Here is a 26,241-nt window from a genome sequence, read left to right on the forward strand (position 1 = left end):
AAACTTTCCATGGAAATTTAAGCTGGGGGATTTTGGAAACATTCCAATTTGGAAACTTTTATGGGAATTAATGGAAATTAATGGGAATTTACGAGAATTATCAGGAAATGTTGGGTAATTCATACAAACTCCATCTTATACAAACATAAACATTTCAGCTTCAATTTGCTGTAGAATGTTGTAGAATAGCCCTGCAGTAGGCTAAGTAGTAGCCCAAACCATTGACCTTTAGCTTAACATATAAAGATAGCTAGCATGCTGCCTTTGATTTACTATGGTTACAGTGCCTTGCGAAAGTATTCGGCCCCCTTGAACTTTTCGACCTTTTGCCACATTTCAGGCCTCAAACATAAAGATATAAAACTGTAATTTTTTGTGAAGAATCAACAACAAGTGGGACACAATCATGAAGTGGAACGAAATTTATTGGATATTTCAAACCTTTTAAACAAATAAAAAACTGAAATATTGGCGTGCAAAATTATTCAGCCCCCTTAAGTTAATACTGTAGCGCCCACCTTTTGCTGCGATTACAGCTGTAAGTCGCTGGGGTATGTCTCTATCAGTTTTGCACATCGAGAGACTGACATTTTTGCCCATTCCTCCTTGCAAAACAGCTCGAGCTCAGTGAGGTTGGATGGAGAGCGTTTGTGAACAGCAGTTTTACGTTCTTTCCACAGATTCTCGATTGGATTCAAGTCTGGACTTTGACTTGGCCATTCTAACACCTGGATATGTTTATTTGTGAACCATTCCATTGTAGATTTTACTTTATGTTTTGGATCATTGTCTTGTTGGAAGACAAATCTCCGTCCCAGTCTCAGGTCTTTTGCAGACTCCATCAGGTTTTCTTCCAGAATGGTCCTGTATTTGGCTCCATCCATCTTCCCATCAATTTTAACCATCTTCCCTGTCCCTGCTGAAGAAAAGCAGGCCCAAACCATGATGCTGCCACCACCATGTTTGACAGTGGGGATGGTGTGTTCAGGGGTGATGAGCTGTGTTGCTTTTCGCCAAACATAACGTTTTGCATTGTTGCCAAAAAGTTCGATTTTGGTTTCATCTGACCACAGCACCTTCTTCCACATGTTTGGTGTGTCTCCCAGGTGGCTTTTGGCAAACTTTAAACAACACTTTTTATGGATATCTTTAAGAAATGGCTTTCTTCGCGCCACTCTTCCATAAAGGCCAGATTTGTGCAGTATACGACTGATTGTTGTCCTATGGACAGAGTCTCCCAGCTCAGCTGTAGATCTCTGCAGTTCATCCAGAGTGATCATGGGCCTCTTGGCTGCATCTCTGATCAGTCTTCTCATTGTATGAGCTGAAAGTTTAGAGGGACGGCCGGGTCTTCGTAGATTTGTAGTGGTCTGATACTCCTTCCATTTCAATATTATCTCTTGCACAGTGCTCCTTGGGATGTTTAAAGCTTGGGAAATCTTTTTGTATCCAAATCCGGCTTTAAACTTCTCCACAACAGTATCTCGGACCTGCCTGGTGTGTTCCTTGTTCTTCATGATGCTCTCTGCGCTTTACACGGACCTCTGAGACTATCACAGAGCAGGTGCATTTATACGGAGACTTGATTACACACAGCTGGATTCTATTTATCATCATTAGTCATTTAGGTCAACATTGGATCATTCAGAGATCCTCACTGAACTTCTGGAGAGAGTTTGCTGCACTGAAAGTAAAGGGGCTGAATAATTTTGCAAGCCCACTTTTTCAGTTTTTTATTTGTTAAAAAAGTTTGAAATAGCCAATGAATTTCGTTCCACTTCATAATTGGGACCCACTTGTTGTTGATTCTTCACAAAAAATTACAGTTTTATATCTTTATGTTTGAGGCCTGAAATGTGGCAAAAGGTCGAAACGTTCAAGGGGGCCGAATACTTTCGCAAGGCACTGTATGGTTATATGTGTGCTAAACTAACCATCAGCGCTGTCTATTGTTTCCAGCCTATCAAGAAAAAGTGGGCTATACAATTAACACACATAGGTTATATACCCCAAAAAAAAAAAAAAAAAAAAAAAAAACTCCGGTATTTTAAAAACTAAATGTTAGCAAGTACTGAAGTTGCATTAAATCAGGTTGTTTTAACCAAGATTATGCTGCAAGATGGGTTTTTTTTCAACTACAATTAAGTTTCCTGTTACAGACTTACAATAGACTATAGACTAATAACTGACTAACTAACTAAAAACAGTATTATAACAAGTAATATTAAAAATATCCAGTTTATTCCCATTAATTCCCGTTTATTCCTGTTAATTCCCATGGAAAGTTTCCAACTTTGAAAATTCCCGGAATTTTGCAACCCTAAATGTAACACATAAAACGGTACCAAACTCACACAGTAATGTTTTAACCATTCTCCAGTCTAAAGAGAATTATTATTTTTTTCTTCTCCACAACCATCTGGTGACCCCCCCGAAATTATCTTGTGACCCCCATGGGGGACCCAAACCCCAGGTTGAGAACCACTGTCTTAAAGAACAATAGCAGATTTTTTTTGGAGGGGGTTATGAATATTTTTATTGTATTAATTTTTCTTAATCGCTTTAAAGCTATAGTTTGTAGTTTCTGTCGCCCCCATGAGGAATTCTAAGTAATGACAACAACATTGTCGCAGCAGCCACACACAAGCCTTGGCTGATCGTGCACCACCCCCACCCCTCCTCCACACATTTGCTGGGAGTTTATTCCCTCAAATCAATGAGGACACAGAGGATTAAAAAAGGGTAAGGTAAAAGGTAAAATGCATCACTCAAACTGCTGAGCACGAATGTCGCCGGACTTCACCATTTTGTAAACATGGCCATACTGAGAAATACAAAGAGAGGAAAAAAGGGGGAGTTCTCTGCGCTTATACAAAGAGAGCTTTGATAAGCTTAGCTTTGCATCAACTCATTTGGCAATGGCTTGAATGTAACGGACATTAATTTATATAAAATTGTTGCACACTATAGCTTTAAATCAGTATTTGGATCATGTAGTGAGCTACAGTATTTGCTTTTTTCTCTTGTCTTAGCTTTTTTTCTATTAATATATTCTCAATCAAACACTAATCAAATATTATGATGTTTTAATAAAGAGAAGAGAGAATTTAAGCCAAACCAGTGAATCAACAAGCTTTTTATATTGCTTCAGTCTTTCAGCTTGACCAAGTTGTATCTGAGAAAAAAAATGGGTCCTAATGTAATCAGGAAGAGCATTAGCTATTGTTAGAAAGTTTTACTGCAGGGTGGAAAAAAATCAACCAAACAGAAAGCAGAAGTAAGACATCAAGGATAAATACGAAAAAGGGACAGGAGCCTCTTCCTTAAAGTTACAACTGGACTTCCAATAAAAATATCTTCAGTTGTGCGATATGTATAAAGTAGGGATGGGCATGATTAATCAACGATCGATAATTGATCATTAAAAATTTCGTCGATCACGTTAATTTGGACCATTTTGATTTAAAAAACGACTTAGTTCACTGCAAACACTGCAATGCCGTGTATAAGTACAACACGGCCATGACTCAAATGACGTACCACTTAAACAAAGTGCATCCGATCCTGGTTAATGTCGGTGGCGGGGCATCCTGCTCTCAGTCTCAACCTAGCATCAAGTCGGCGTTAGCACGGAGGAGCTGCGATGCACAACTGGTGAGCTTGTGTCGTTCGACCCCGTGATCTCATCAATGCTGGACCCTCGTCACAAGCACCTAGGCCTGTCACGATAACAAATTTTGCTGGACGATAAATTGTCCCAGAAATTATTGCGATAAACGATAATATTGTCGTTGAGAGACCAATTTGCATCTAATGATAATGGCATAATAATGCAGGTACACTTTTTCAAAGATCAATACACTTTTATTTCTAAAGAATATTTAACACTGGAACTGGAAGACATTTTAAATATCCACAATATGTCTTTGATCTCCTTCAGTATGTCGTCTTTCACGCTGATGTACAGTTGTGGAATTGCCGTTTGTGACACGCATGTTCTCTCAGGCAATTCATAGCCTACTGGCTGTCAAAAGTTTGCTGCATTCCTCGAGTGTTTGTGCGATAGACTACAGACTCTGTACTACATTTTACAATTATTTAACACTAAATATTAAATTTAAATAATATATAATGAATACATTTAATCTATCTATATGGCTATCTGCCACACGGCGAGTAAATGTTTGTACCAAAATAGTTCTGTTTTTCAGTCTTCATTTTGGTGAAGGTGCGGCTTCTGCTCCTCTGCAGTTCGGAGCTTCATGGGGGCGGGCCGACACACACACACACACACACACACACACACACACACACACACACACAACACACACACACACACACACACACACACACACACACACACACACACACACACAACACACACACACACACACACACACACACACACACACGTACTGTTAATGTTCTGTGCATTGTCGGACACATGCAGCCACTTTCGTGAAACCGCTTGTCTGTCCGAGAGTGCTCCACCCCCCGGCAGGTTGTCAGCTGTGTGGTTTGAAATGAAAGGGAAAAACAGACGCGGAGTAACACGGTTGATATCGCTCATATACTTTTTAGTTTTTTGACGCCGCCTTGACTGCAAAGTGTCGCGGGAAACCCTGCCCCAACTCTCAACTAGCGTTTTCTGTCTCTGCCTCTCTCTCCGCCAGGAGTCCCGCCCCCACAAAGACCATGCGACTGACAAGAGGGTTCACTCCTCGTTACGCTAAGGAACCGAGAGTGGTCCTCCAGTCTCTTTGGTAGAGAGAGACGAGAAAAACAAACAAGCATGCAAATGGAAAAATTAGCGAGCTCATTTTTTTTGAATCGTGCGATTAATTGATTTATTGACTATCGTGACAGGCCTACTTACACCAACACAGAGACTGGCTGCTAATGCGAAACTGGTTGAACTGGGAGAGGCAGTGGAGACCGGTAGGGCGGCTATCCCACAGGCTGGGGGAGACGAGGCTGCGTCGTCTGACACTGACGAAGGGGGGAGCGCAAACACTGGAGTCGCAGCCTCCCAGTCCTCTCCTTGGGGAGCACCATACCACTCAATGTGAGGCTGGCATCGAAGCAGAACTTCAGAACTGCACCCCTACAGACTGGTGGAAAGTGAACGGAATAAGGTTCCCCGGGATGGCCAAGTTAGCGCGGAGGTCCCCTCAGAGCGGATGTGTTTCGGCGGCTGGACTGACGGTCACCAGGTTGCGGTCGCGTCTGACCACAGATCACCACAGATCATCATCATGCTTATATCTTTCTCAACAAAAATCAGTAGACTGGTGCAGAAGTTGTACGTGAGTTACTGGTTATTTTTTTATGAGGCTTTGTTAAGTAGCCTAATTAATTGTTAGGTAGGCTAATCTCTCTCACCCTCTTTCTCGACTCCGTGCCTTGGATAGTTTTGAGTTACATTTTGACAAAACCGGTCACATCTAAGTATTATTATGTTTTTGGTTAAGTTATTGTTTAACATGATTCTTCTTTTTATTATTATTTTGGAACAAACGAGGGTCTCTGTTTAAGAACGCCGGCTCGCAGCTGCAGGTTCCGCTGCTTTAGAGCACCGCAGCACATATATCTTCAAGTTTAGCCTAACCAAACGTCCAGTTTAACTGCCACAAGTTGTTCTTCTTGTAATAAAGATCTCATTGAGGAAAAACACGATGTATTTTTGTATTTCCATTACATTTTTAATTTATAAAAAGTTAAATAAATTGTGAATTTTAATATAAAAATATTAATGATTAAAATCGATAGTCGATCGTTAATTCTCCCGACGATCGACTAAGAAAATTGAATTGAATGCCCATCACTAGTATAAACAACACTGCGTATCGCCGATCAAACGAATCAAATTAGCTTTATATGACAACAACACAAAAAATAAGTAAAATAGTAATTAACCACTCTTTCATACAAATGACATTGTCTGTAAATATACCTTGGCTCCAGCGAGCAGGCCCAGAGAGATGGCAACACGGGCGCGCAGGTCTGGTCTATTCTTTGGCCACACATAAGACAGCATTGCAGACAGGATCTGGGATGAATTCACCTCGTTCAGCTGTGGAGAAGAAAACAAACAAAATGCCTCTTCTTAGATCCGAATACCATTAGTCTGATAAAACATGCATGTCCTGTAAGATACAAAGCAAAATAGTATTTAAATTACTATACTACAATGTCAACTTTCAGACCTACCTTATGTTTGCCAATATTGGCAACTAGCTTGCATTTTGATTTCAGTGTGACAATCAAAATAATCTCAAGATAGCTGTCTGGGCAGACGCACAGAACATCAAATGTCAATGGGAGTCTCTTGGGAGACCTGGGAGCAGCAACAACAGCAGAGTCTCCAGGTGGACCTGGGGGTCCAGTCTGACACTACAAGTCCCAGGAGATACCTGGGCTGTCATCCCAGCTGAGTTTGAGAGCCCACTGGTGCCAACATGGCTGTTTACACACACTCCACCACACACCTGCCACAGGGACTCTGCACGGGCCAAAGAATATGCAGTAATTCCTCTAATCCACTCAATATGGTGGCACCATGTTACAGTGCTGCTGTATGACAGAGCCTCCAAGCAAATTACAGTGAAATTGTGCCCAACACCTGCCTTTAATCATATACAATGAAGCAGTGCGGGACACTGCAAAGAGAGGAGTAACATTAACAGTTGAATGCTCTAGTAAAGTCCCTTTACTATATGGGGGAGGAGAGACCAGGTAATGTATAATAACTTAAATCACCTGGGTTTAATTTAATCAAGTTAAGCCGGTTAGCTTAACTTGATTATAGCTTCTTTTTTTTTTTATAGAAATAGTTAAAGTCGGACCCAGCTTTCAGATTTTAACTCTTTCATATTGTAGACCAAAATAGAGGACTCGAGAAAATACTGTTAATTAGATTTTAAATAGTTTAAAAAATAATAATAATAAAGTCTGGGTAAAATCCATGTATATCTGGGATGACAATTTCACTGATCATGTGAAGAGAAAGAGATTCCCACTTTAGTGCTTAAAAAAACAGTCCATTAATCAATTACACATGGATTTTTTGGAAATGTTCCTGGTCCACAACCGAATTTTAAGAAGAAATTGACCACAGGAATTAGACCGTTATCAGTTGTCATGTGAGTGAGGAATACTTTTGTATCGAGTTTTGAAAGGGTATAAAAAGGGAGAAATTATGGTATATTTTAAACCTGTCATTTTTTATTAAAATACCTTAATACATATCTAAATATATCAGCCGTAGAAATCTTAAGACGACTTCATTGGCACAAAAAGACACCCCACATGGCTGAAAGAATCTGCTGTTGTTTGATGGGCTTGAGTTTGGCATTTTATGCTTCTAGCATATTTTTTGAGCATACAGTAGTGTTACAGTAGCCTAGAAATCTAGATGCACCCTAGCGGCAGCAAAAGTAATTTGCAGCCAACGTCGTCTAGCAACTCTCCGTTGGCTTGCGAGCTGGAAAAACCAAACTCTAGTCAGGCCAATCACATTGTGTATAGTGTCGGTGGGCGGGCTTAACATAATGATGGCAGAGTTATTATTACATTACATGTCATTTAGCTGACGCTTTCATCCAAAGCGACTTCCAATTAAGTGCTTTCAACCCTGAAGGTGCAAACTCCAGAAAACAAGAAGTAAGTGCGACGGTTCTGTGAGAATTCCCTGGTACTTGAAAATAAAGAAGATGGCTACTGCTGCTGCTGGCGAACAGAGGTCTTTTGAATCGGCTTTGGCCTCGACTCTGGAAAACTTGGAGTTAAGCTTTTCTTTGAGAAAAGATTAAAGAACAGCACTGAAGTCATTCTTAAAAAAGGAAGATGTGTTCGGAGTTTTCCCGACTGGATACGGCAAAAGTTTAATCTATCAACTGGCGTTGCTCTGGTAGGTTGTAGCGCTATCCTATTGCGTGCAGAGGGAATTTGAAAGACAACCATTTATCTGCTCCCATTTTGATAAGAGCATTACAAACTTATATATATATATATATATATATATATATATATATATATATATAAATAAAATAAAAAATCCCTTTTAAAGTACATTTAGAACATAAAAAAAAGCGTGATTAATTTGTAATTATTGCGTGTTAATGAATTGACGTATTTATCCACAATTAATATTTAATTAATTCCACGCCTAAGATGTGTAATCAATTGACACATGAATAAAATATAAGAATTAGCTGCAGCCCAAGTTCACTGCATTATTTTCAATTCACATGTGCTCTTTGTTTAGGGGATCCTTAAAGATAGCAGCACAAAGAAGATCCAATGATCAAAGACTAAAAGAAGGTACTTTACTCACCACATTTTTGGGATCTGCATTCAGCTTTCCTCCTGCATTTCCGTGCCAACATGTTCTTTTGTCTGTAATCTGCAAATGCTGTGGAAACATCATGCATTGCTATAATACTTTTGATTTTGATAACAGACATGATTAATAATTATTTCTTAAACATACTTACTTTTACTGCCTCCAAAATCCGACGATTGTTTTCGACCCTGTTTGTAGTCCATGTTGATGTTCGTAGGTGTGGAGGGGAACTCAGCTAAAACATATGAAAACATAGGAGTCTTATTTAACTGATGTTTCTAATTTCTGCTGATTCATTTTCATGTTTTACACCATACAAACAGGAGGAACAACAAAATAACAAAAGGTAAAATAAACTGAAAACACATTTAATTCCAATACAAACAAACAAATAGTGGGTGGTTTAGGATAGGCATACTGAGTTTACACTAACCCTGTGTTGGAACTACATGTATAAAAACATATTTGTATTGGTGATATGAGTGGGGTGGGCCAATATTAGGTACTTTTATCTCCTTGAGGACACTACCATTGCAACACATCCTCTTATCTATAATGACCTAGCACATTATGTAAACAAATACTGTACACACAACTTATTTGAGAAAAGCATAATTTGATAGACAGCAATTGTACATATGTACTTATGCCAATGTCATACAAACAGATGTATTTCATACATTAATTGTAAATGTGTGATTTGTTTGTAACCTTACATCAGAAATGCTACTGATCTCATTTAGTTACAGTCAGTTTATTAAGTTCACCATAAGTATATCAGAAAGATAAACCAATAGTTAGTAGCAAATAGTTAGTAACAAAAAAACTTAACATTATGTTAACCTTATGTTATGTTATTATGTTAACCTTGATGAAGGTAGGACATTATGATAGGGCTGTTCAGACTGCATCAGTTTTAGCAAGCTGACTTATTGAAAAGTAAAGTTGTCAAACAATGTTGATGACAGTAACATTAGTAAACGTTAGCCCCCCCCCGGGCGGCACAAACATACAGTCTTATCTAACATGTACGGACTCTTGTCAGTCGGCACTTACAACACGTGACAGACCACTGACATGCTACACCATTAGCTTGGTAAATAGTGACAGTTTCAAGCTGACTGTGAACCGTGCTATAATCTGTTCACTTAGCATACGATCAAATTTAAAGGACAAGGTGCATACACTATTGTGACGTTAATTATGTTAGCTAGCTAGTTAGTTAACGCTAGTTAGCTAGCTGTCGTTCAACGTTAAGTTAGCAGCTAATTGACTAACAGTATATTTACATGACATCTTGCAAACAAACTGAAAAAATCATATAATCTAACTTCCCTGAAAGTTAAACACTTTTGATCTCTGCCCTTGCGTGGTGACTGTCGCACCAAAACCACTGTGTCCTTTCCAGTCAGCAGACTCCTCACTCACCAGATGTGTAACGTTACTTTGGCGTTTATGTTCCGTCCCGTTTTCAGGGCGAGTTTTATTCCAAATGTGATATGAGCTCGTTTGTCGAAGGAGAAGCGCTAATTTTCGTCTTTGAAAGTGAAAGCCGGATTTCAACGTTAGCATCATCGGCGCCATGTTGCCGAATGAGGAAGGCGGTCAACACGCCGGATACGTCATATCCGGTCTTCACCAACGCTGTCAGTGTAAGCTAAATCTTAGCACGCAAATAGCTTTACTTAACACTAGCTACATTTTTGAAGAAATATCAGCTGCTACTTTGTTTTTAACACGACGCGATTGAGTATCTAAAGGTCTGTGGATGTGGTCCTAATGGCCAGTCTGTATGCGGTGACGTTAGCTGCGTGACTCGGAACATTTCACTTCAAAACAGCAGTCGAAGCTAAAGGAAGGACACGTTGTCTTTGTCAGACAGTGGTTAAACTGGATCACTTGGTTAAGAAACGCTGTCCGGCTTTAGCATAATTTTAAGAGAAACCCCTGCAGCCTGACAGAAACCCCTCAGGATGCCATGCCACAATCAGCAACTGAACAATCTCAACACTGGCCAGGAGCATCCAATGAAGCAAGTACGATTTGCAAACAACAACAGCAGCAGCAGCAGCAGCAACAGCAGTAATGTGCCTGCAGTGCTGTCAGACTCTGAACCAACTGATGCCACCATACAACATGGCCAAGATAACCTGGGACCTCAGCTTAAACTGCTCCCTCTGAATGACCAGATCCGTGAATTACAGACCATAATCAGAGACAAGTGAGTCCCTACTCTTTAAAGCGACTTTGAGTCCATGAAAAGCGCTATATAAATTCAATTTATTATTATTATTATTACTCTCCTATCTTGAAATACAGACCACAACAAATATGATGGTTGTAGTGAATAGTATTATAATATGCTGTATGACTCAATAACTCAAAACGTTAGGTTCTCACATAGAATATCTTATTGCACTTAATATTTAAGCAGCCTTTAATTATAGGAAAAGGCAACATTCAAGCTGTATCGTAACTGGAATCCTACAGTTTAGTGCCATACGCTATGCCTTCTGGTCCTAATTTTGAATAATATATATGTCTGCTGGTTTGTGTAAAGTAGTGTATTAAGAACTGATGCTGACCTAATAAAACATTGGTATTGATGATAGAGGTATATGACTGGTCCAATTTGACCTCTTCAATCCAACTGTCTTGCCAACATTTTGCAGAAGCATCAAAAGAATATTAGTGAATGAACATCTCCACTTATTGTTAAGAAGTTTTGTGTCGCTACAGCCTCATTTTACCTTACATGTAGAGGAATGATCCTAATCACTTCCACACTGTGAGGTCAAGTTTATTAAATTGAAAGAGGACACTGATATAGGGTCAGTGCCTAGTATCGGCCAATACCATAAGTACATTTATGTATCATAACTGGAAAGGAAAAAGTGGGTTTGGTGCATTCCTATTGAAAAGTACATTCTGAAGTATCTAATCAAATGTTTATATTAACATTTTCAGGACAACCAGCAGAGGAGACTTTGTGTTTTGTGCTGATCGATTGGTAAGATTGTGACTTAACATTACTGTACGTGCATGTTTACAAGCTACAAACTGTAAGCTTTTTCTTTCTCCAACGATAGATCCGACTAGTAGTTGAGGAGGGTTTGAATCAGCTCCCGTACTCGGAGTGCACTGTGACCACGCCAACAGGTGAGGGTCTCTTTCTATTATAACCAAGTCAACATTTAGGTTTAAAGGTTGGTCACACAATCTGAATTCCAACATTTAAGATCCATTTAAGAGTTTGGAAATTATAATGACAAAAATGCAAAAATAAGTGCAGTGCTCCCATCCAATGTTTTACCTGCAGCATGTATAGTGGACTTGTTCAGAGCAGCTACATTTGTGAATGTTCCTACTTCATTTTGCCCCTCAGGGTACAAGTATGAAGGTGTCAAGTTTGAAAGAGGCAACTGTGGAGTCAGCATAATGAGGAGTGGTAAGTTAAACCTGCCATAGCACATTTACCAAATTAGTGGAACTCCTTTTGTAAGGGCATGTGTCACGTCTTCCATGCATATGTGATTTGTGCCGACTGTGCCCTTGTGGTGGACAGTCTGTTCTGCACATATTCATCAGGTCAGGCTATTGTGTGCTCTGGATCATTTGCTTTTTATCAGCAGTCAGTACTTTTCTCTCAAAGAAATTGACTGACTGATCATTTAATACTAAATAATACAATAGAACCATGTTACATGGGGCCATTCTGTACTTTGCCGAACATGTTCTCTGAAGGCATCGCAGTCAGCGGCCCTCACTTTCTTTCTTCATCAAATTGAATGTCTTATCGCTGTGAAATGCAAAACCCAAAGCAGTTTTCGCAAACCCTATATTATCCTTTTATGACAGTAATGGTTGAGCAGAAAATGTGAAATGTAGGCCTGTTGGACACATAGTGTAGCTCATAAACTACTTCTTAAAGGCAACACACATCGGCAGTGTAGGCCGCGAGTCAAAACACATTTCCTGTCTAGTCAACACAACAGTGGCATCTTGACACACATCCTCGTGGGTTGAGGCTTATCAATGTGTCAGTATACAAAGCTGTTCTATTTTTCAGTGACACAACAGCATCCTAGAAAAGCAGCAATTTTAGCACATTTGTTCTTCAGATTGGCATATCCAGGCTACTGTACCTTTTTAATACTTCTCTATTTCTATGGTGAGTCCGGTGTGTTCTGTGGATGTTAATGTAATTATACAACGCAACACAACGTGTTCTGTGTGTTCCCCCACAGGTGAGGCCATGGAGCAGGGTCTGCGGGACTGCTGCCGCTCCATCCGCATTGGCAAGATCCTCATCCAGAGCGATGAGGAGACCCAGAAAGCCAAGGTCTACTATGCCAAGTTCCCTCCAGATGTGTACAGAAGAAAAGTGCTGCTCATGTACCCCATCCTTAGTAAGTAACACAGGGCTGAGAACAGTTTATCTTCCTGATGACTCCGGTTTACCGCCCTCAGTAGCATGCAAATGTCAAGAGATGTCCATTTTTGTGCAAATGTAAAAAAAGATTTTATGTATTTATTCATTTTGAGAAAACTCCCTTGAGTTGACCTTCAGCACCAAGTCTGCATTTCCACATCATACCGGCCCATTTGCACTGTTCTGATAATTATAGCTCTCATGGGGGAAATTATACACTGCCTGGGAGATAGCCACCAAGCTGCTGAGTAGCATAATGAGGGCCAACAAAAATAGTATCTAAATAGCCCTGGTTTCCCAGTGTCACAAAGGAGCATTTTTCTGCTCTGTTTTTTGAAAGAAAAATATGATGGGGACCAAGCCAGTTTGAATGTATGTTTTTTTTATTTTTTTTTATGTCACAATGATGGAACATATGGTTACACCGATACATGCGAATGATCAGCACACAGCTCATTACCTTTTTCAGATGTTACCCTTATGCAAATAGTAACCCTTTTTAAATAAATACAAAATTATGTTGCATTACTAACCAAGTTTTAAATTAACACATTTTCTTTTCTGTAAATAAAGTGACATTTTAAACATTTGAATGTGAGACAAATTTCAAACCTTAACTGGTCTGTGTCTACAGGTACCGGGAACACTGTGATTGAGGCGGTGAGGGTGCTGATAGAGCACGGAGTCCAGCCCAGACATATTATCCTCCTCAGCCTGTTCTCCACGCCTCACGGTATACCACCACAGCCAGTTCACCGCAACTGCAGCTCATCACCAGATCACACACTTTATTCTCCAATCACCTCTCCACTCCTGTTGCTGATGTAGCGTTGTCTTCATACAATACACTGCTGGCAACCACAATGCTGTTCAGTGACACCGCCGATCATCAGTCAACCAACAATGGTTTTACAACAATGGAGCGAACTAAGCAGCAGATAATTTTTTAAATTGGACCAGAAATAGGTTTGTCCTGGAAAATATTTTTAATTCAAAGATTTAAACGTAATACTGGAACGTATGGGGTAAATTGTTCTTATAACGGTCGTTTTCTCTTCATCAACTACTAGCCAGATTGCCATGACATTTAATGTGGATATTCATGGTTTTCCAGAAAAGAATGTTTTGTTTTTTAACCCCTTGACCTTTCTTCTAGTGCCATCATTGAGCCAAAATTTCCACTTTAACACATTCAATATTGGAATCTGAAGGTCATGTTAACACTAAGGGCAACATGTTGAGGACTGTTAGTGTGTGAACATGCTAGGAATTAGCACACTGTCCATTACGAGTAATTTCATTTATACTTAAATAAATATGAATTTATGTTTAGTCCATAACACTAAATGCAAATCTGTGTTTGAAAATGGTTTTGGTCCTTTTGTACTTCTGCATCTGCCAAAAGGCTTAAAATAGGCATCGACCTTTTGTACGTTTGTGCGTGTATGTATGTGCTATACTGCCAGCCGTGGGCCAACTAATTTTCGGCAATTTGCTTGGTTCTTTAGGTCTTTATTTTTAAATACATTGAACTGGACTCCCAACATCATAAAGTACCGAGGCTCAATGGCCCTTTGTTTTAATTGTGCTCTGTCAGCCTCAACAGTAGTTAGGCTCAGCATAGCAAAGTCTAATTTTACCTTTTAGTTTCTCCGGTTGCTTTCGACCCTTATTTTTGCTAATTGCTAACAGCAGCATTGAAGATGATGGCTATCTTAGGATACCTTTTAAACACTTCATCCAAAGTGTAATAGTTTTTTACTTTTCTCCTAGGAGCCAAATCTATAATCCAGGAGTTCCCCGATATCACCATCTTGACCACGGAGGTCCATCCAGTAGCTCCAACACATTTTGGGCAGAGGTACTTTGGCACTGACTAAACCAAGGACAACCGGAGGAACATGACCTGCAAATTGTTTTGAGTATTGATGTCTTGTTAATTTAAATGTGTCTCATTTTCTCCTTGTTGTGCCAAATACTGCTACCTAATCTCCCTAAACTGATACAATTGATCAGATTAATCATTTTGTATTTGTTTTTTTGTTGTTGCCGTGTATACTCGTGCAAAAGAAAGAAAACAGCACTGAACCATATAAAGAGTTCCACTCTTCCACTTTATTTTGCATGTTACAACTGATGGAAAATAAATAATTTATATTTGTTAAAAGACAGAACAGCAAACAGTATCAGTACTTTTGGTGGTGGTGTTAAAAACGGGAAGCGCCACATAACATACTCCAAAGACAACTCAAAAGGGACCATACTGTATGTGCTCGAGCAATATTGAATTCTATATAAAACAAAACTGTTATAATAATCCTACTATTTGATAAAAGCACATTGCTTTGATAGTTTATTTTAAGTATCACTTGATGGAGCAAAATATACAGACACTCACTGCAGCAGTTATGAATCAGTAAACTCAATACACAGGAAAAATGATGACGATTATAACAATAAATAGACACCAGACTACACGAAACACTCAACATCCACATTTTTCCTGACGTTCTATACATGCTTCCAAACACTGAATCATACCTTGGATTTAAATTAAAAAAAATGACAGTTTGAACTAATAAATTACTTATGTATGTTATGTATTTCTCAGACATGAGCAGCTTTTGATTTGGCTTTCCCAACATGGTAGAAAAACAGATGAAGCAAGTTAAAGTGTCAAGATCAAACAGCATCAAGGTTTGATAAAGGCCTAACTTTGTACTAGTACTAACTAAATTGGTGTCCTCAATTACAGAAACAGTTTTCATAACTAAGTACATTGGCTAAATACACAAGTCCAGAAATAAAACAGTCACAATAAGGAGAATCTGTTTCATTGGTATTAAAAATGTCGAAATACATAAACACAGGTAGAAAATGTTTTAGAACAGCATATTGCAGAAGATCGCTGACCTCTACCAACCAGTGGATGAGGATCAGTCATTATATATATGTACAGTTATCTGCATGTTTAAAATCAAAAGTGAAAACAGACATAGAAGAACCTTTGTCCTCTCCTGTGAATGATTGTGTGCCTATGATGAAAGCTAATGTCACTTCACTTTCCTTTTACTTTGAATCCACACAGAAGTGGTATCATGCTGCTAGGCTAGGGAAGGCTGATATAGTAGAAAACAAGATTGTAATAATCTTTTTCTTTTTTTTTTAATGCTCATCCCAGACTTTACAATCCAACTGTTTACTGCACACAGCAATGTGGCTAACATTAAAGTCATGATATACAGTATATTCAGGAAATGACTCCACTGAAAAAGAATTAACATATTAAGTTTGCCATAATACTCTGGTTGAGATTTCAGCATTAATTTTGAACCAAAACAACAAATATACTAGTTGTGTTTTTATTACTGTCACCAGTCTGATTAGACATTACTAATGGCATTTTAACTCAATAGTAATGCTGAAGTACTCTATTAAAACATAATATGAGAGGCTCTTTCATAAATTGGTGCCTAAAATGATGGCCCGGTCTATTCATAAGCAGGGGGCTGGATACATTCTTAGGAGAAATCCACTCCCAGAACACAAGAATAAATATATTAATAATAAGGCGGAGGTTAAGTTGGGAATTATAATATGCTTATGTTCATTGAAAAAAGTTAAATATTATGTTAATATGCTGCAAGACCCAAACTGGTAGAGGCCAGACAAGTGAATCGCTACAAGAGACCTCTGGAGCATTATGTGTGTAAATTTAGATACCACTTTGCACAGACCGAGCTCTGAAAGGTTCAACACTGTAAACTCGCGGCCCGACAATAAAACAGAGGCATATAAGTAGTACAGTGCCAGACAGAAGCTTCCCAATGAGGCCAGTGCCTTAACATGAACAACCATATATATATATATATATATATATATAATATACACACACACACATATATATATATAATATATATATATATATATATATATATATACACACACACAATATATATATATATATATACACACACACATATACATATACACATATATATATATATATATATATATATATATATATATATATATATATATATAACATTTGACAATTTATTTCTAAATCAAGCCGATACTGTTGTCCATGAGTAAAGGTGATGCTACTAGTTGTCCGTTGAGTTCCTCTATTCATCATTATGTAAAACACACGGGTAAAAGTGGCAATGACAATCCAACGTCATTCTAATTGCAGGTTTTAATCCACACGTTTGGCCCCATTCAGAATTTTTTCTCAGTGTCTGAACATCCACATGATTTGGAAAGCATTTGCGTTTGTGATATTAATCTACATCCTCTGTACCAGTGTAGATTGTCCTTACATTTGGTTACTATTCTTCCATCTCAATGGTAACAGATGGGTCTTGGTCCTCAACTGGAATGAAAGTAAAATAAATAAAATAAATTTCCCTGTGCATTATTTGTTGTAACACTGCGTTTGTTGTAACTGATTCAGCTCAGACAGTAGTTATTATGTTGCATATGACCACTAGGTGGTAGCAGAATAGCATGGTTGGAATCTAAACACAGCAAACTGTTGTGCAGTGGGAGATTGGTGCCTCCAGATTACAGAATTTGAACATTCAAGTTTGAACACAAATGCATTTGTTTATTTGTTCGTGTCACTGTAAAGATCACATCTCTATACCTTTTTCCTGCAAAGTGACAAAGTGTGTGTAATGGTGAAATAATTATATTTGAATATGCTACTGAAGATTAGACACATATTTTGCTAACAACTAAGGCATCATTGTTGCATTACAATTCGTCAGTAGTACTTTCTAAATGTGGTACATACATCAGTGGGTTTGGACAGCAGGGAAAACTAATTATATTCATACTTTCAATTAGTGCTTCAAGATTAACAGTAATAATAATAATAATAATAACGCTAAGACAAGTGCAACTATTTTGGTTTGGTAATGCATTATGTACTGTAGCTTAATAACCTCATTAGCAGGACTGGTTATGCTATTAAGATTTTGGTGCTTATGGTGGGACATTAGGCAGCTCAAGAGACTCGTTAACATTTGCACCTTAACATTAAACTCTTTTTAAGAAAGCTTTCACATCATGTTAACATTGTGGTAGTTAGGGGAGGCTTTTGTTGCAAATACAACCACAGTATCTATAGAAGCACTGAGAGGCAAGACAAAAACAATAAAAACAAATTCAGAGCACATATTCAAATTCATTTTGGTTGTACCAATACAACCCAAGAGTTTGAAATCCATACTTCTTGGATAAGGTGTTATTTTATGAAACACTAAAAAAATATCTAATTTACAGAGGTTAGACACACTCTTCAGACTCTGCTATTGAGACATATATAACAAGTGACGTTGTTGCAAATGCAGCCTCATTTTTAAACTTACACACAACGCAGAAAGTTACTGATTCCAGTTTTAAGACATTGAAAAGCAGTTTGAATTCTAGGAACTACAGAGAACATGTGGAAGTATACATATGCATATGATGAAATTAAAGCGACTCACCCAAGCTTCCCTCCTCAGAGCCATCATCTGACTCCTCCCACATGTCCTCATTAGCTAATAAGGGGTTGTGGGATTCAGAACTCCGATTCTTCAAGGGGAAGTAGTGGCCATTCCCTTGGCTGACGTGTACAGTGCACAAAAGAAGATGGAAGCTAGTTAAGGAACCATGGCCATTACCTCTTCCCAGCCACTGATCCAATCCCTCATTCTACATTTCTTTCATTTGTTCCTTGTACTCTGTATCCTGCAGTCAACTTTATATTGTTCATATCAACTATCTATATTTATTATATTATTGACTATTTCAATTACTGTTACATTTCTGTTGTATGGTATTGTTGTTCTCTGGGTCAGTATTTTAATAGTGTCTACTGCAAACCAAAATTATTTTGTAGAGCAAATTTGAAAAGAACTGCATTACAAACACAAAATAAGCAGCACCAATGAAAAATTAGCAAGAGGAGGAGAACCAGCTTATTATGCAACTTGCTGTCTCTTGACAACACACTCACCTTGTGAAAACAGGGATGAACCACAGCCTCCGATCCTCTCCAAATACCTGCTGTAGGTTTCTGAGTATGCCGACATTGAAGCCATTTCTGTCTGGTCCACTGACAAAAACTGGAGCTGAAAAGGCCTCTAGAAAAGGAAAAACAACCCAAATATGTTTTAAATTCTCCACATAATAAGAGAGCAGCTTCATGAGAAGAATCTAAATTGTTCTCCGTTAAATATGTAAATCCTCACCTAAAGTGGATCGGTTCTTGGCCACCAACCAACAGTGGTAGCCAAAGAGGAACATGAGACTGACGAAGAACATGAGCGCCACAAACATGAGGAAGAGGACATGGAACTTTGCGGGCCCATTTGGCAAGTCCCCCTGGGAGAGAGAAAAAGGAGAACGAGGAAACTTGAGAAAATGGTGGGCAGTAGGACTCATGACACTGGGCTTAGTTCTGTTCTTGTGGAATTGCAATAGTGCTGACTATGTTGTGCAACTAAAACGTATTCATATGACACCATTGATGATATTGAGCATGAGTGATCATTTAAACTAATGACACTCACCACCCAGAATTTGAGGAAATACTGAAAGACTGTTGCTGCAATGAATACACAGTACAGCATGGAGTAGGAGAGGAAAAGCAGGAAAAACTTGTAGTTGGAAAAGCCCACACAGTTGTTTACCCTGAAAAAAAGAAATGCAGGTGTCAGAGCAAAATGTATGCATAAATTCCTCCAAACAGAGAAATGCAGGCTAAATGACTACTTACCAGGGACAGTGATGGTCCATCTTCAAGACACATCTTTAAAAGAAACACATATTTTGTTTCTGCATATCGTTTTAACAGTATGGCAGCTATGTTAAAGCAGTAAACACCTTATAACTGTTATAAAACCCCAACTTTTAACACAACCTTCTTTACATGTCTTCTGACAGCAGTCTGATTCCTTTCGGTAAATTTCTGCTCTGATTGTACATTAAAATATTCTCTCTGAGAGATAGTGTACCAACAAAGCAACACCTTCTAATTATTACAACAGTCCAAGGTCAACAAATATCTCCTTGCCAAGGGCAATCTCTCTAGATAAATGGATTGAGGAGGAAAGAGTGACTTACGTTTCACAAACCGAGCAGTGGTGACAGCGGTCAGGCTTCAGTACCTGGCAGCGGTCGCAGAACCTGATAGCTGGAGACAACGGGATGGCCAGTTGAATAGCGACATTTGAGCTGAGCTTACCCTTCACTTACTTCCTGTAGCTTAGAACTTAGTTTTAGCCATCAGCACTAATGAAGGAGATGCATTGGCTGATTAATCTGGATGGGATGCTCAGGTGCACACACAAAGTTAATGGCACTAACCTACTTCTGTTCAACGACTGTGGCTAACGTACCTGCCTTGTTACTCCTGTTGTTTTCAGATCGCAAATATATTAATAACTCCATATGAAATCATATCATTGCAGAGTAAAAATATAAAATGACTTGACAGGACAATTTACCTCCAGATTGAGCTCGACTAAAGATGGGCAGTTTCTTTGCAATTTCAACCAGGATTTGTTTTTGAGCATCTGGCCTCTCTTCCATCTCGTATCTTTGCTTGTCTGAGTATGACAGCTGGAACTAGAGCAACAAGCATGCATCATGATCAACACCCAATTTGTTTTATATCACAGACTTTATATATGGTACAACAAATCAATAACGTGATGTCCATGTTTAATAGTTCAGGATACCTTTTTGCATGGTGATGCAGGAGGAGTAAATATTGACTTCCAGTAGGTCCATGAGAACATCACAAAGCAAACATGAAATACTAGTAGATAGGCCACTGAAAGCACAAAACATAGGCACAATAGTTTACAAAACAACATACAATGAATTTAATGTGTAGCGCACACACATGTGTGGGTAACTCACCTTTTTCCAGTGCGTTGGTGAGTGTAACTGTAAAGACAAGAATATGGCATAAACACAAACCGGGTAGCAGATACTAGCAACATTGTAGCTAACTTTTACCACTAACACTAGTTTGATTATTTAAAAGAGGAACAGGCTAACACGACTAGCCAGATTGACAGATTTTAGCTAGGAGGCGCAACAATAGCCATACTTGTATGAACACAGAGTTAACACTAACCTCTTAGTGGCAATGAGGAATTTAAAAATGACCTGCCTTAAAAAAATAAATAAAAGAGCTACATTTCACGTTAACTAACTAAGAGCACACACCCTAAACCACTTCCGCCTACTGTGCTAGCTCTGTATGTAACGTTAACGTTATTTGTGTCAACACTGCTGTGCGGCAATCTTCGATGTCTCCAGTTAAATTGTAAAAATCACAACAAGCGGACTCAGTTTCTCATACTTACAAAGACATAGCTCAAAGACGTAGGCGTAGTATGACCACAACACTACGGAGGTTATAATAAGTACAGGTATCCAGGAGAAAACCCTTTGACAGCATCTCAAACCTCTGGAGAGAGCCATATTCCATCTGCTAACCTCTGTTCTGATCTGCGCTCGACTACCATTCCTGGGATCATCATCAATGATATCGGCGAGCGATTCACCGAACTCCAGGAGCCAGACCAGTATACTGCCATTTGATTATAAATGATAAATCATTTATTACAGTATTATAGTAATACAACTATTATTGTAATATGTTTACTTTTAAAGTACACTTACTAAGCTTACACAAGGCTAAAATTGTAGGGAATCAAGCAGAGCAAACCATGGCAACATTGTGTTGCATTTATTTATTATTATTAACAGAAAAAAACACTTTCCCCCATTATCATCCCTGATGTTTTCACAGTCAGGTGTACTCTAACTGAACTAATAAATATAATAAGATGAATTATAACTATCACATTTTCAGACAGTTAAGAGTCTAAATTACACCTTCTTACAGAAGACATTTAGACACACCACCGTGAAAACGAGTAGGCTACAGGTACAGTATATTAAAATGAATGATGGCTGAATTCCATTTAGCTGCTTTAGTTTTAGGGTCCTCCGGGACAAGATAACAAAATAAAGCACACACAAATCAAGTTTTAAAAGTCAAAAGTTATAAGACAAAGGTAAATTTGATGCTAAATTTGTTACCTGCATTCTGTTTCCACCAGAATCTACCAGTCAGTGTGTTAAACTTTTGTCTTAGACATGAAATGGTTTGACTCCAGCTTAATTACAGGTGGCAGTTAATTTTACTCCATGGCACTGGCATACAGACTTGACCTATAGTCCCAGAAATATAAAGATTTATGTTTGCTATTTATGCTCTGGTATTACCTTATCTAATAAAATAAAATGTAAAATCCATCCATCCATCCATCTTCGTCCGCTTATCCGGTGTCGGGTCGCGGGGGGAGCAGCTCCAGCAGGGGACCCCAAACTTCCCTTTCCCGAGCAACATTAACCAGCTCCGACTAAAATGTAAAATGACATGGATATTTTTTTTTTTATGTTTGCATAGTCTTCCACCAGTGGAGCTCTAACAGAGACACTCATTTAGCAGACACTTCAATTTGGGGTTCAGTGTCTTGCTCAGGAATACTTTGTCATGTGGCCAGGAGGAGCTGGGGATTAAACCATCAACTCTACAATGAATGGACAACTTGCTCACAAAGCTCCAGCCCCCCAAGTGCAGTCTTCTCACACAAAGATTTACATGGTCTAACCAGGTCCAACGTATAGGAGCATGAACAGACCACAACTCTCACCACTTTGTTTTCTAGTGTTTTCTAGATAATGGACAGCAAAGAGCTGACAATGAAATGAGAGGAAAGAGATGGGCGATGACAAGCAACATAGGCCAGCAGCTGGATCTGAACCAGGGATTGATTTAACTTTAACCGTACTTTTTCAATTAGGTGCTCTTGTTTAGTCCTGTGTGCTTCATTTGTAGGTTACACAACCAGTTGGATTCTTGTCAAAATCTCTACAGGCCACAGACACACACAAACAAGACATCACTTTTGCCCTCCCAAGAGCAAAATTGGATCAACATTCTTTGAGTAGACTAATGTTAAACACTGTGAATTACATCATCTTGGGTCGTTTCTTATTTGATTTTAATGTGATAATTCTGCATTGAGTTACTTTCATCCCTGGCTTTCCCAATTTACATACTTTGACTGAATTAAATGACACCAGGGGGTCATTTTGTGCATTGCAGCAACACACAGTAACAAGATGCATCAAAGGACAAATGTGTTTAAAGAAAGAAAAGAGCAAATGAGTGCTTACAAACCCCACTTATTTAACATGTTGATTGTATTATGGGATTAATCTGGGTTCTAGTAAAGATGTGTAACATAAAAGTAATAGTATAAGGGCAGCAAATTCAAACATGTAATGACTTATGCAGTATGTTAAATAACAAAACAAGTGTTTAACATCAATTTATTAGATATAAGATATTGAAATATCTATATGTGTAGTATTTTCACATTAATGGGTTACAGAATATCATACACTATATATGAACTGTGCAAGCAGTATCATTTACTGCACTATAGTGTGGGTCAGAGGTCAGCTTGTAGAAGTTGTGTATTGTAGGTAGCTGCTTCAGCTTCCTCTGGTTGCCTTAGTGTTACTCAGAAGATATAATTTGATATTTGCACAATGGCTTCTTGTCACACCTTTAATGTACAGTATGAGGTGGACGCTGTAGACGCTTCATGCATTAGCTCCTCACAACAAACAAAGCTAACATGCATGTTTTGGTAACAAGGACTGTGTGTTACTGTCTCTAGAGTGTCAGGTTCAACCCTATGGTTCAACCCTTTGTTTATCCTGTCTGCCTCCCCTGTCTTGATGCTGCCTCCCCTAAACACCAAAGCTAATAATGCTCAAGGAACGATTGAATACATATTGCATGCTGAAAAGACTGAGACTCATCAAGTAGAAGAGCTGTGTTTTCTTCTGCTCACTGCCATTTGAGGTTCAGAACCAGCAGCTCACTCCGGGTAGTGACAGATGTCTGTTATCTCGCTCTGTTCGTAATTTACTAACAGTTTCTTCATCTTACTGAGACTGAGCTCCAGATTATTCTCCTTTCACTAATTGAAAGTCTGTGCCAGGCTCCTGCAATCACAACAAAGTATAGGGTCAATAAGACATTTTTTCGAGCTTTTGTTTTTTCAATTTAGCATCATCTCTGCTGTTACAGGTTCCCAGTAGTGTGTCAATAAAGGAATTCAGTAAAGATCATATAGCGGCAAACCCAGAATCGTCAAAGACTTTTATGCTCACAAAAGGGGGACATTTTTAGTGTATGTCTGTGTTAAGTTTGAATGAACTTTAACACATTTTGGGGTAAAACGGCATCAACGCCACATGCACTTTGTAGCAGTCACCAATGGGAGGCACTGTGAGCCCAATAACTTGCATCCTTGCAGCCACAGACATCATCTCAGCAGCTTACAACACACCTTTAACCATTGCCCCTTCGGAGAATCTCAAGTTTGAACACAAATGAGGTTACAGTCAAATGTTAGTTTAACGTGAACTCATTAGCAGTGTTCATACCACCATGCAAGTTTTGAAATCTGCATCAAAGCAGAGAGAGGCTAAATGAGTTTGTGTAAACATCAAGGTGTCCAATTAGAGCGGTAACTAGACTTGTTTAAACATAGACTTGTAAGTGTTACTTACTTGCCAATAAATCATTTTTTGATTCTAATTACGATTCTGGTTCACAATTGTCTTTGTAAGACAAAAAAAGAAACAGCAGAAACAAACTGATCTTATGCCGGGAAGACGAACACGGCTGATGTCACTATCAGCACTGATCTCTGTTTACGAGTGTGCGACTCTCATCTTTAATAAACCCCATTAATTCCTCCTCCATGCCTTCAGAGTGATGCTGCTTCCTTTTGTTCTAAAGATTTATGACATGCCGTCATCCTCTGACGTGGCCGTCCAACACAATGCATAACAACTAGTGTAATAGTCTCCTCATTACTGAATGCTGTGAAACTTTTCATCATGTCATGAGACCCCAGAGTCACTGGAGCATTTAATCGTGGACTCTAAAAACCCAGCAGAACTGTTGATCACAGGCATTGTGTGCTTCACATTATACCACCTGCTCTCCCTTCTTTACGTAATGCAGACTCCCATTCTGCAGTGCCTTCTGGGATAGGGGTGTGAGGTGAGCTGCACCCAATACTGACCTCCTCTCTTCCATCACGCATGTTCTCTCCTCTAATTCTCTAGGCCTGCTCTCTTCCCTGACATCTTCTCCCACTTCAACACATCGTCTGTCGCTGGCTCTCCATCCAATTTCTGCTCTCTTTGACCCCCCCCAACCTCCCTCTGTATTCCTCTCTCTTCAGGCAACAGTGTCGGCAGCTGGGTGATGACAGCTCCTCTCTCATTCAACCGCTCACTCGAGGCAGGGAGCGGCCGTCCATCCATCAGCACGGCAGCAAACCCCTCCACTACAAAGCCATTGTGACTAGCAAAATAGTAACGGCCTTTTAATCAAAACATTTACCCCAGTGTAAAAGTAAAACACAAACAGCTCATATCAGCAGGTTGAGGCAGACTCCTCGTGTCAGAGGTGTGTGTGTGTGTGTGTGTGTGTGTGTGTGTGTGTGTGTGTGTGTGTGTGTGTGTGTGTGTGTGTGTGTGTGTGTGTGTGTGTGTGTGAGCGGAGTGTGGTGGAGGTGCATTCCATGCCGCCCCGGTGGTTGTCTACGTAAACAGACATTAGTGGTTGGAGGAGAGCCCGTTTGGGGAGAAGTCATGCGTGGCTGCAGAAAAGTGCAAAAGGACCCCGGTTCACAATGTACCAACATGCAGGCGTATTTACTGGCGAGAGGACCACAATGGCTGACACAAAACAGTGTTATTTGAGTTCGCTCTTGAGCTGCTGCTCACTGTTATGCCTTGAAGATGAAGTGGCACTTAGAGTGTGCATTTCATTTGACCCCTGAGACTCTAATGTCATGCAGTTGTGCTCTGCAGTCGCTGCTGGTTCAGGGAATGCTGATGAAGCTAAGCACTTGGGAGGCTGATTCATTTGGGAGGTGTGTGTTTGTATGTGTGAGAGGAGGAAGAGGAACGGAGGTATTATTTGTTTTGCAACACTAACAGATGATGCAGTGTTGAGTTTGATAGGATTTCTATTTCATTCCCTGTATGCTTCAGTGTCTGGACGGGGAATCCATACTGTGTGCATCCATTTGAAGTCAACATGGAGCACATTGGAAAGTCTGCATTCATCTTAACATATTGTCATTGGTGTGTGTCCAGGTGATCAAAGAGTCACTGTTCTGAGTTGCCCATATTTAGACAAAAGGTATGTGTGCAAAAATCAGACATTAGCACAGGAGTAATTAGAGACAGACCAGTACAAGAAAACACAGCTATGACTTCACAGAACATGGTCACAAACGTCATTTGCAATTTAGCTTAACACAACACAGAAAAAGACTTAATGCATTCTACC

At 39.2% G+C, this 26,241-nt stretch overlaps 3 protein-coding genes across 4 annotated transcripts in view; 1 reads left to right on the forward strand and 2 right to left on the reverse strand.

Moving 5' to 3' along the window:
- Positions 1 to 9,950, reverse strand: part of abcb7 (ATP-binding cassette, sub-family B (MDR/TAP), member 7) — a 30,872-nt gene extending 20,922 nt beyond the window's left edge. Inside the window, exons 1-4 of the mRNA XM_039813797.1 lie at positions 9,773 to 9,950; positions 8,496 to 8,579; positions 8,336 to 8,413; positions 5,954 to 6,073 (exon numbers count right to left, since the gene is read on the reverse strand). Of these exons, the coding sequence (XP_039669731.1) occupies positions 5,954 to 6,073; positions 8,336 to 8,413; positions 8,496 to 8,579; positions 9,773 to 9,928 (438 nt within the window). The 5' untranslated portion in view covers positions 9,929 to 9,950. The remainder of the gene's footprint in view (positions 1 to 5,953; positions 6,074 to 8,335; positions 8,414 to 8,495; positions 8,580 to 9,772) is intronic.
- Positions 9,945 to 14,947, forward strand: uprt (uracil phosphoribosyltransferase (FUR1) homolog (S. cerevisiae)). Its single transcript, XM_039813800.1, has 7 exons — positions 9,945 to 10,565; positions 11,312 to 11,354; positions 11,434 to 11,503; positions 11,730 to 11,792; positions 12,592 to 12,753; positions 13,411 to 13,509; positions 14,550 to 14,947. Exons 1-7 carry the CDS (start codon positions 10,318 to 10,320, stop codon positions 14,654 to 14,656), a joined length of 792 nt encoding a protein of 263 aa, XP_039669734.1. The 5' UTR covers positions 9,945 to 10,317; the 3' UTR covers positions 14,657 to 14,947.
- Positions 14,948 to 16,959: 2,012 nt separating this feature from the next.
- zdhhc15b (zinc finger DHHC-type palmitoyltransferase 15b) lies at positions 16,960 to 21,300 on the reverse strand. Of its 2 annotated transcripts, none has more exons than XM_039813798.1 (11): positions 21,146 to 21,300; positions 20,694 to 20,720; positions 20,510 to 20,604; positions 20,276 to 20,396; positions 19,893 to 19,962; positions 19,546 to 19,578; positions 19,340 to 19,460; positions 19,019 to 19,151; positions 18,784 to 18,910; positions 18,272 to 18,390; positions 16,960 to 17,151 (listed from the first exon to the last, which is right to left on the reverse strand). In XM_039813798.1, exons 1-11 carry the CDS (start codon positions 21,261 to 21,263, stop codon positions 17,108 to 17,110), a joined length of 1,008 nt encoding a protein of 335 aa, XP_039669732.1. In that variant the 5' UTR covers positions 21,264 to 21,300; the 3' UTR covers positions 16,960 to 17,107. The 2 variants fall into 2 exon arrangements, with proteins under 2 accessions (XP_039669732.1, XP_039669733.1); XM_039813799.1 differs by lacking the exon at positions 21,146 to 21,300 and adding an exon at positions 20,914 to 21,044.
- Positions 21,301 to 26,241: the final 4,941 nt, after the last annotated feature.

This window comes from Perca fluviatilis, chromosome 10, assembly GCF_010015445.1.
Source record: "Perca fluviatilis chromosome 10, GENO_Pfluv_1.0, whole genome shotgun sequence".
In the NCBI taxonomy this organism is placed as follows: domain Eukaryota; kingdom Metazoa; phylum Chordata; class Actinopteri; order Perciformes; family Percidae; genus Perca; species Perca fluviatilis.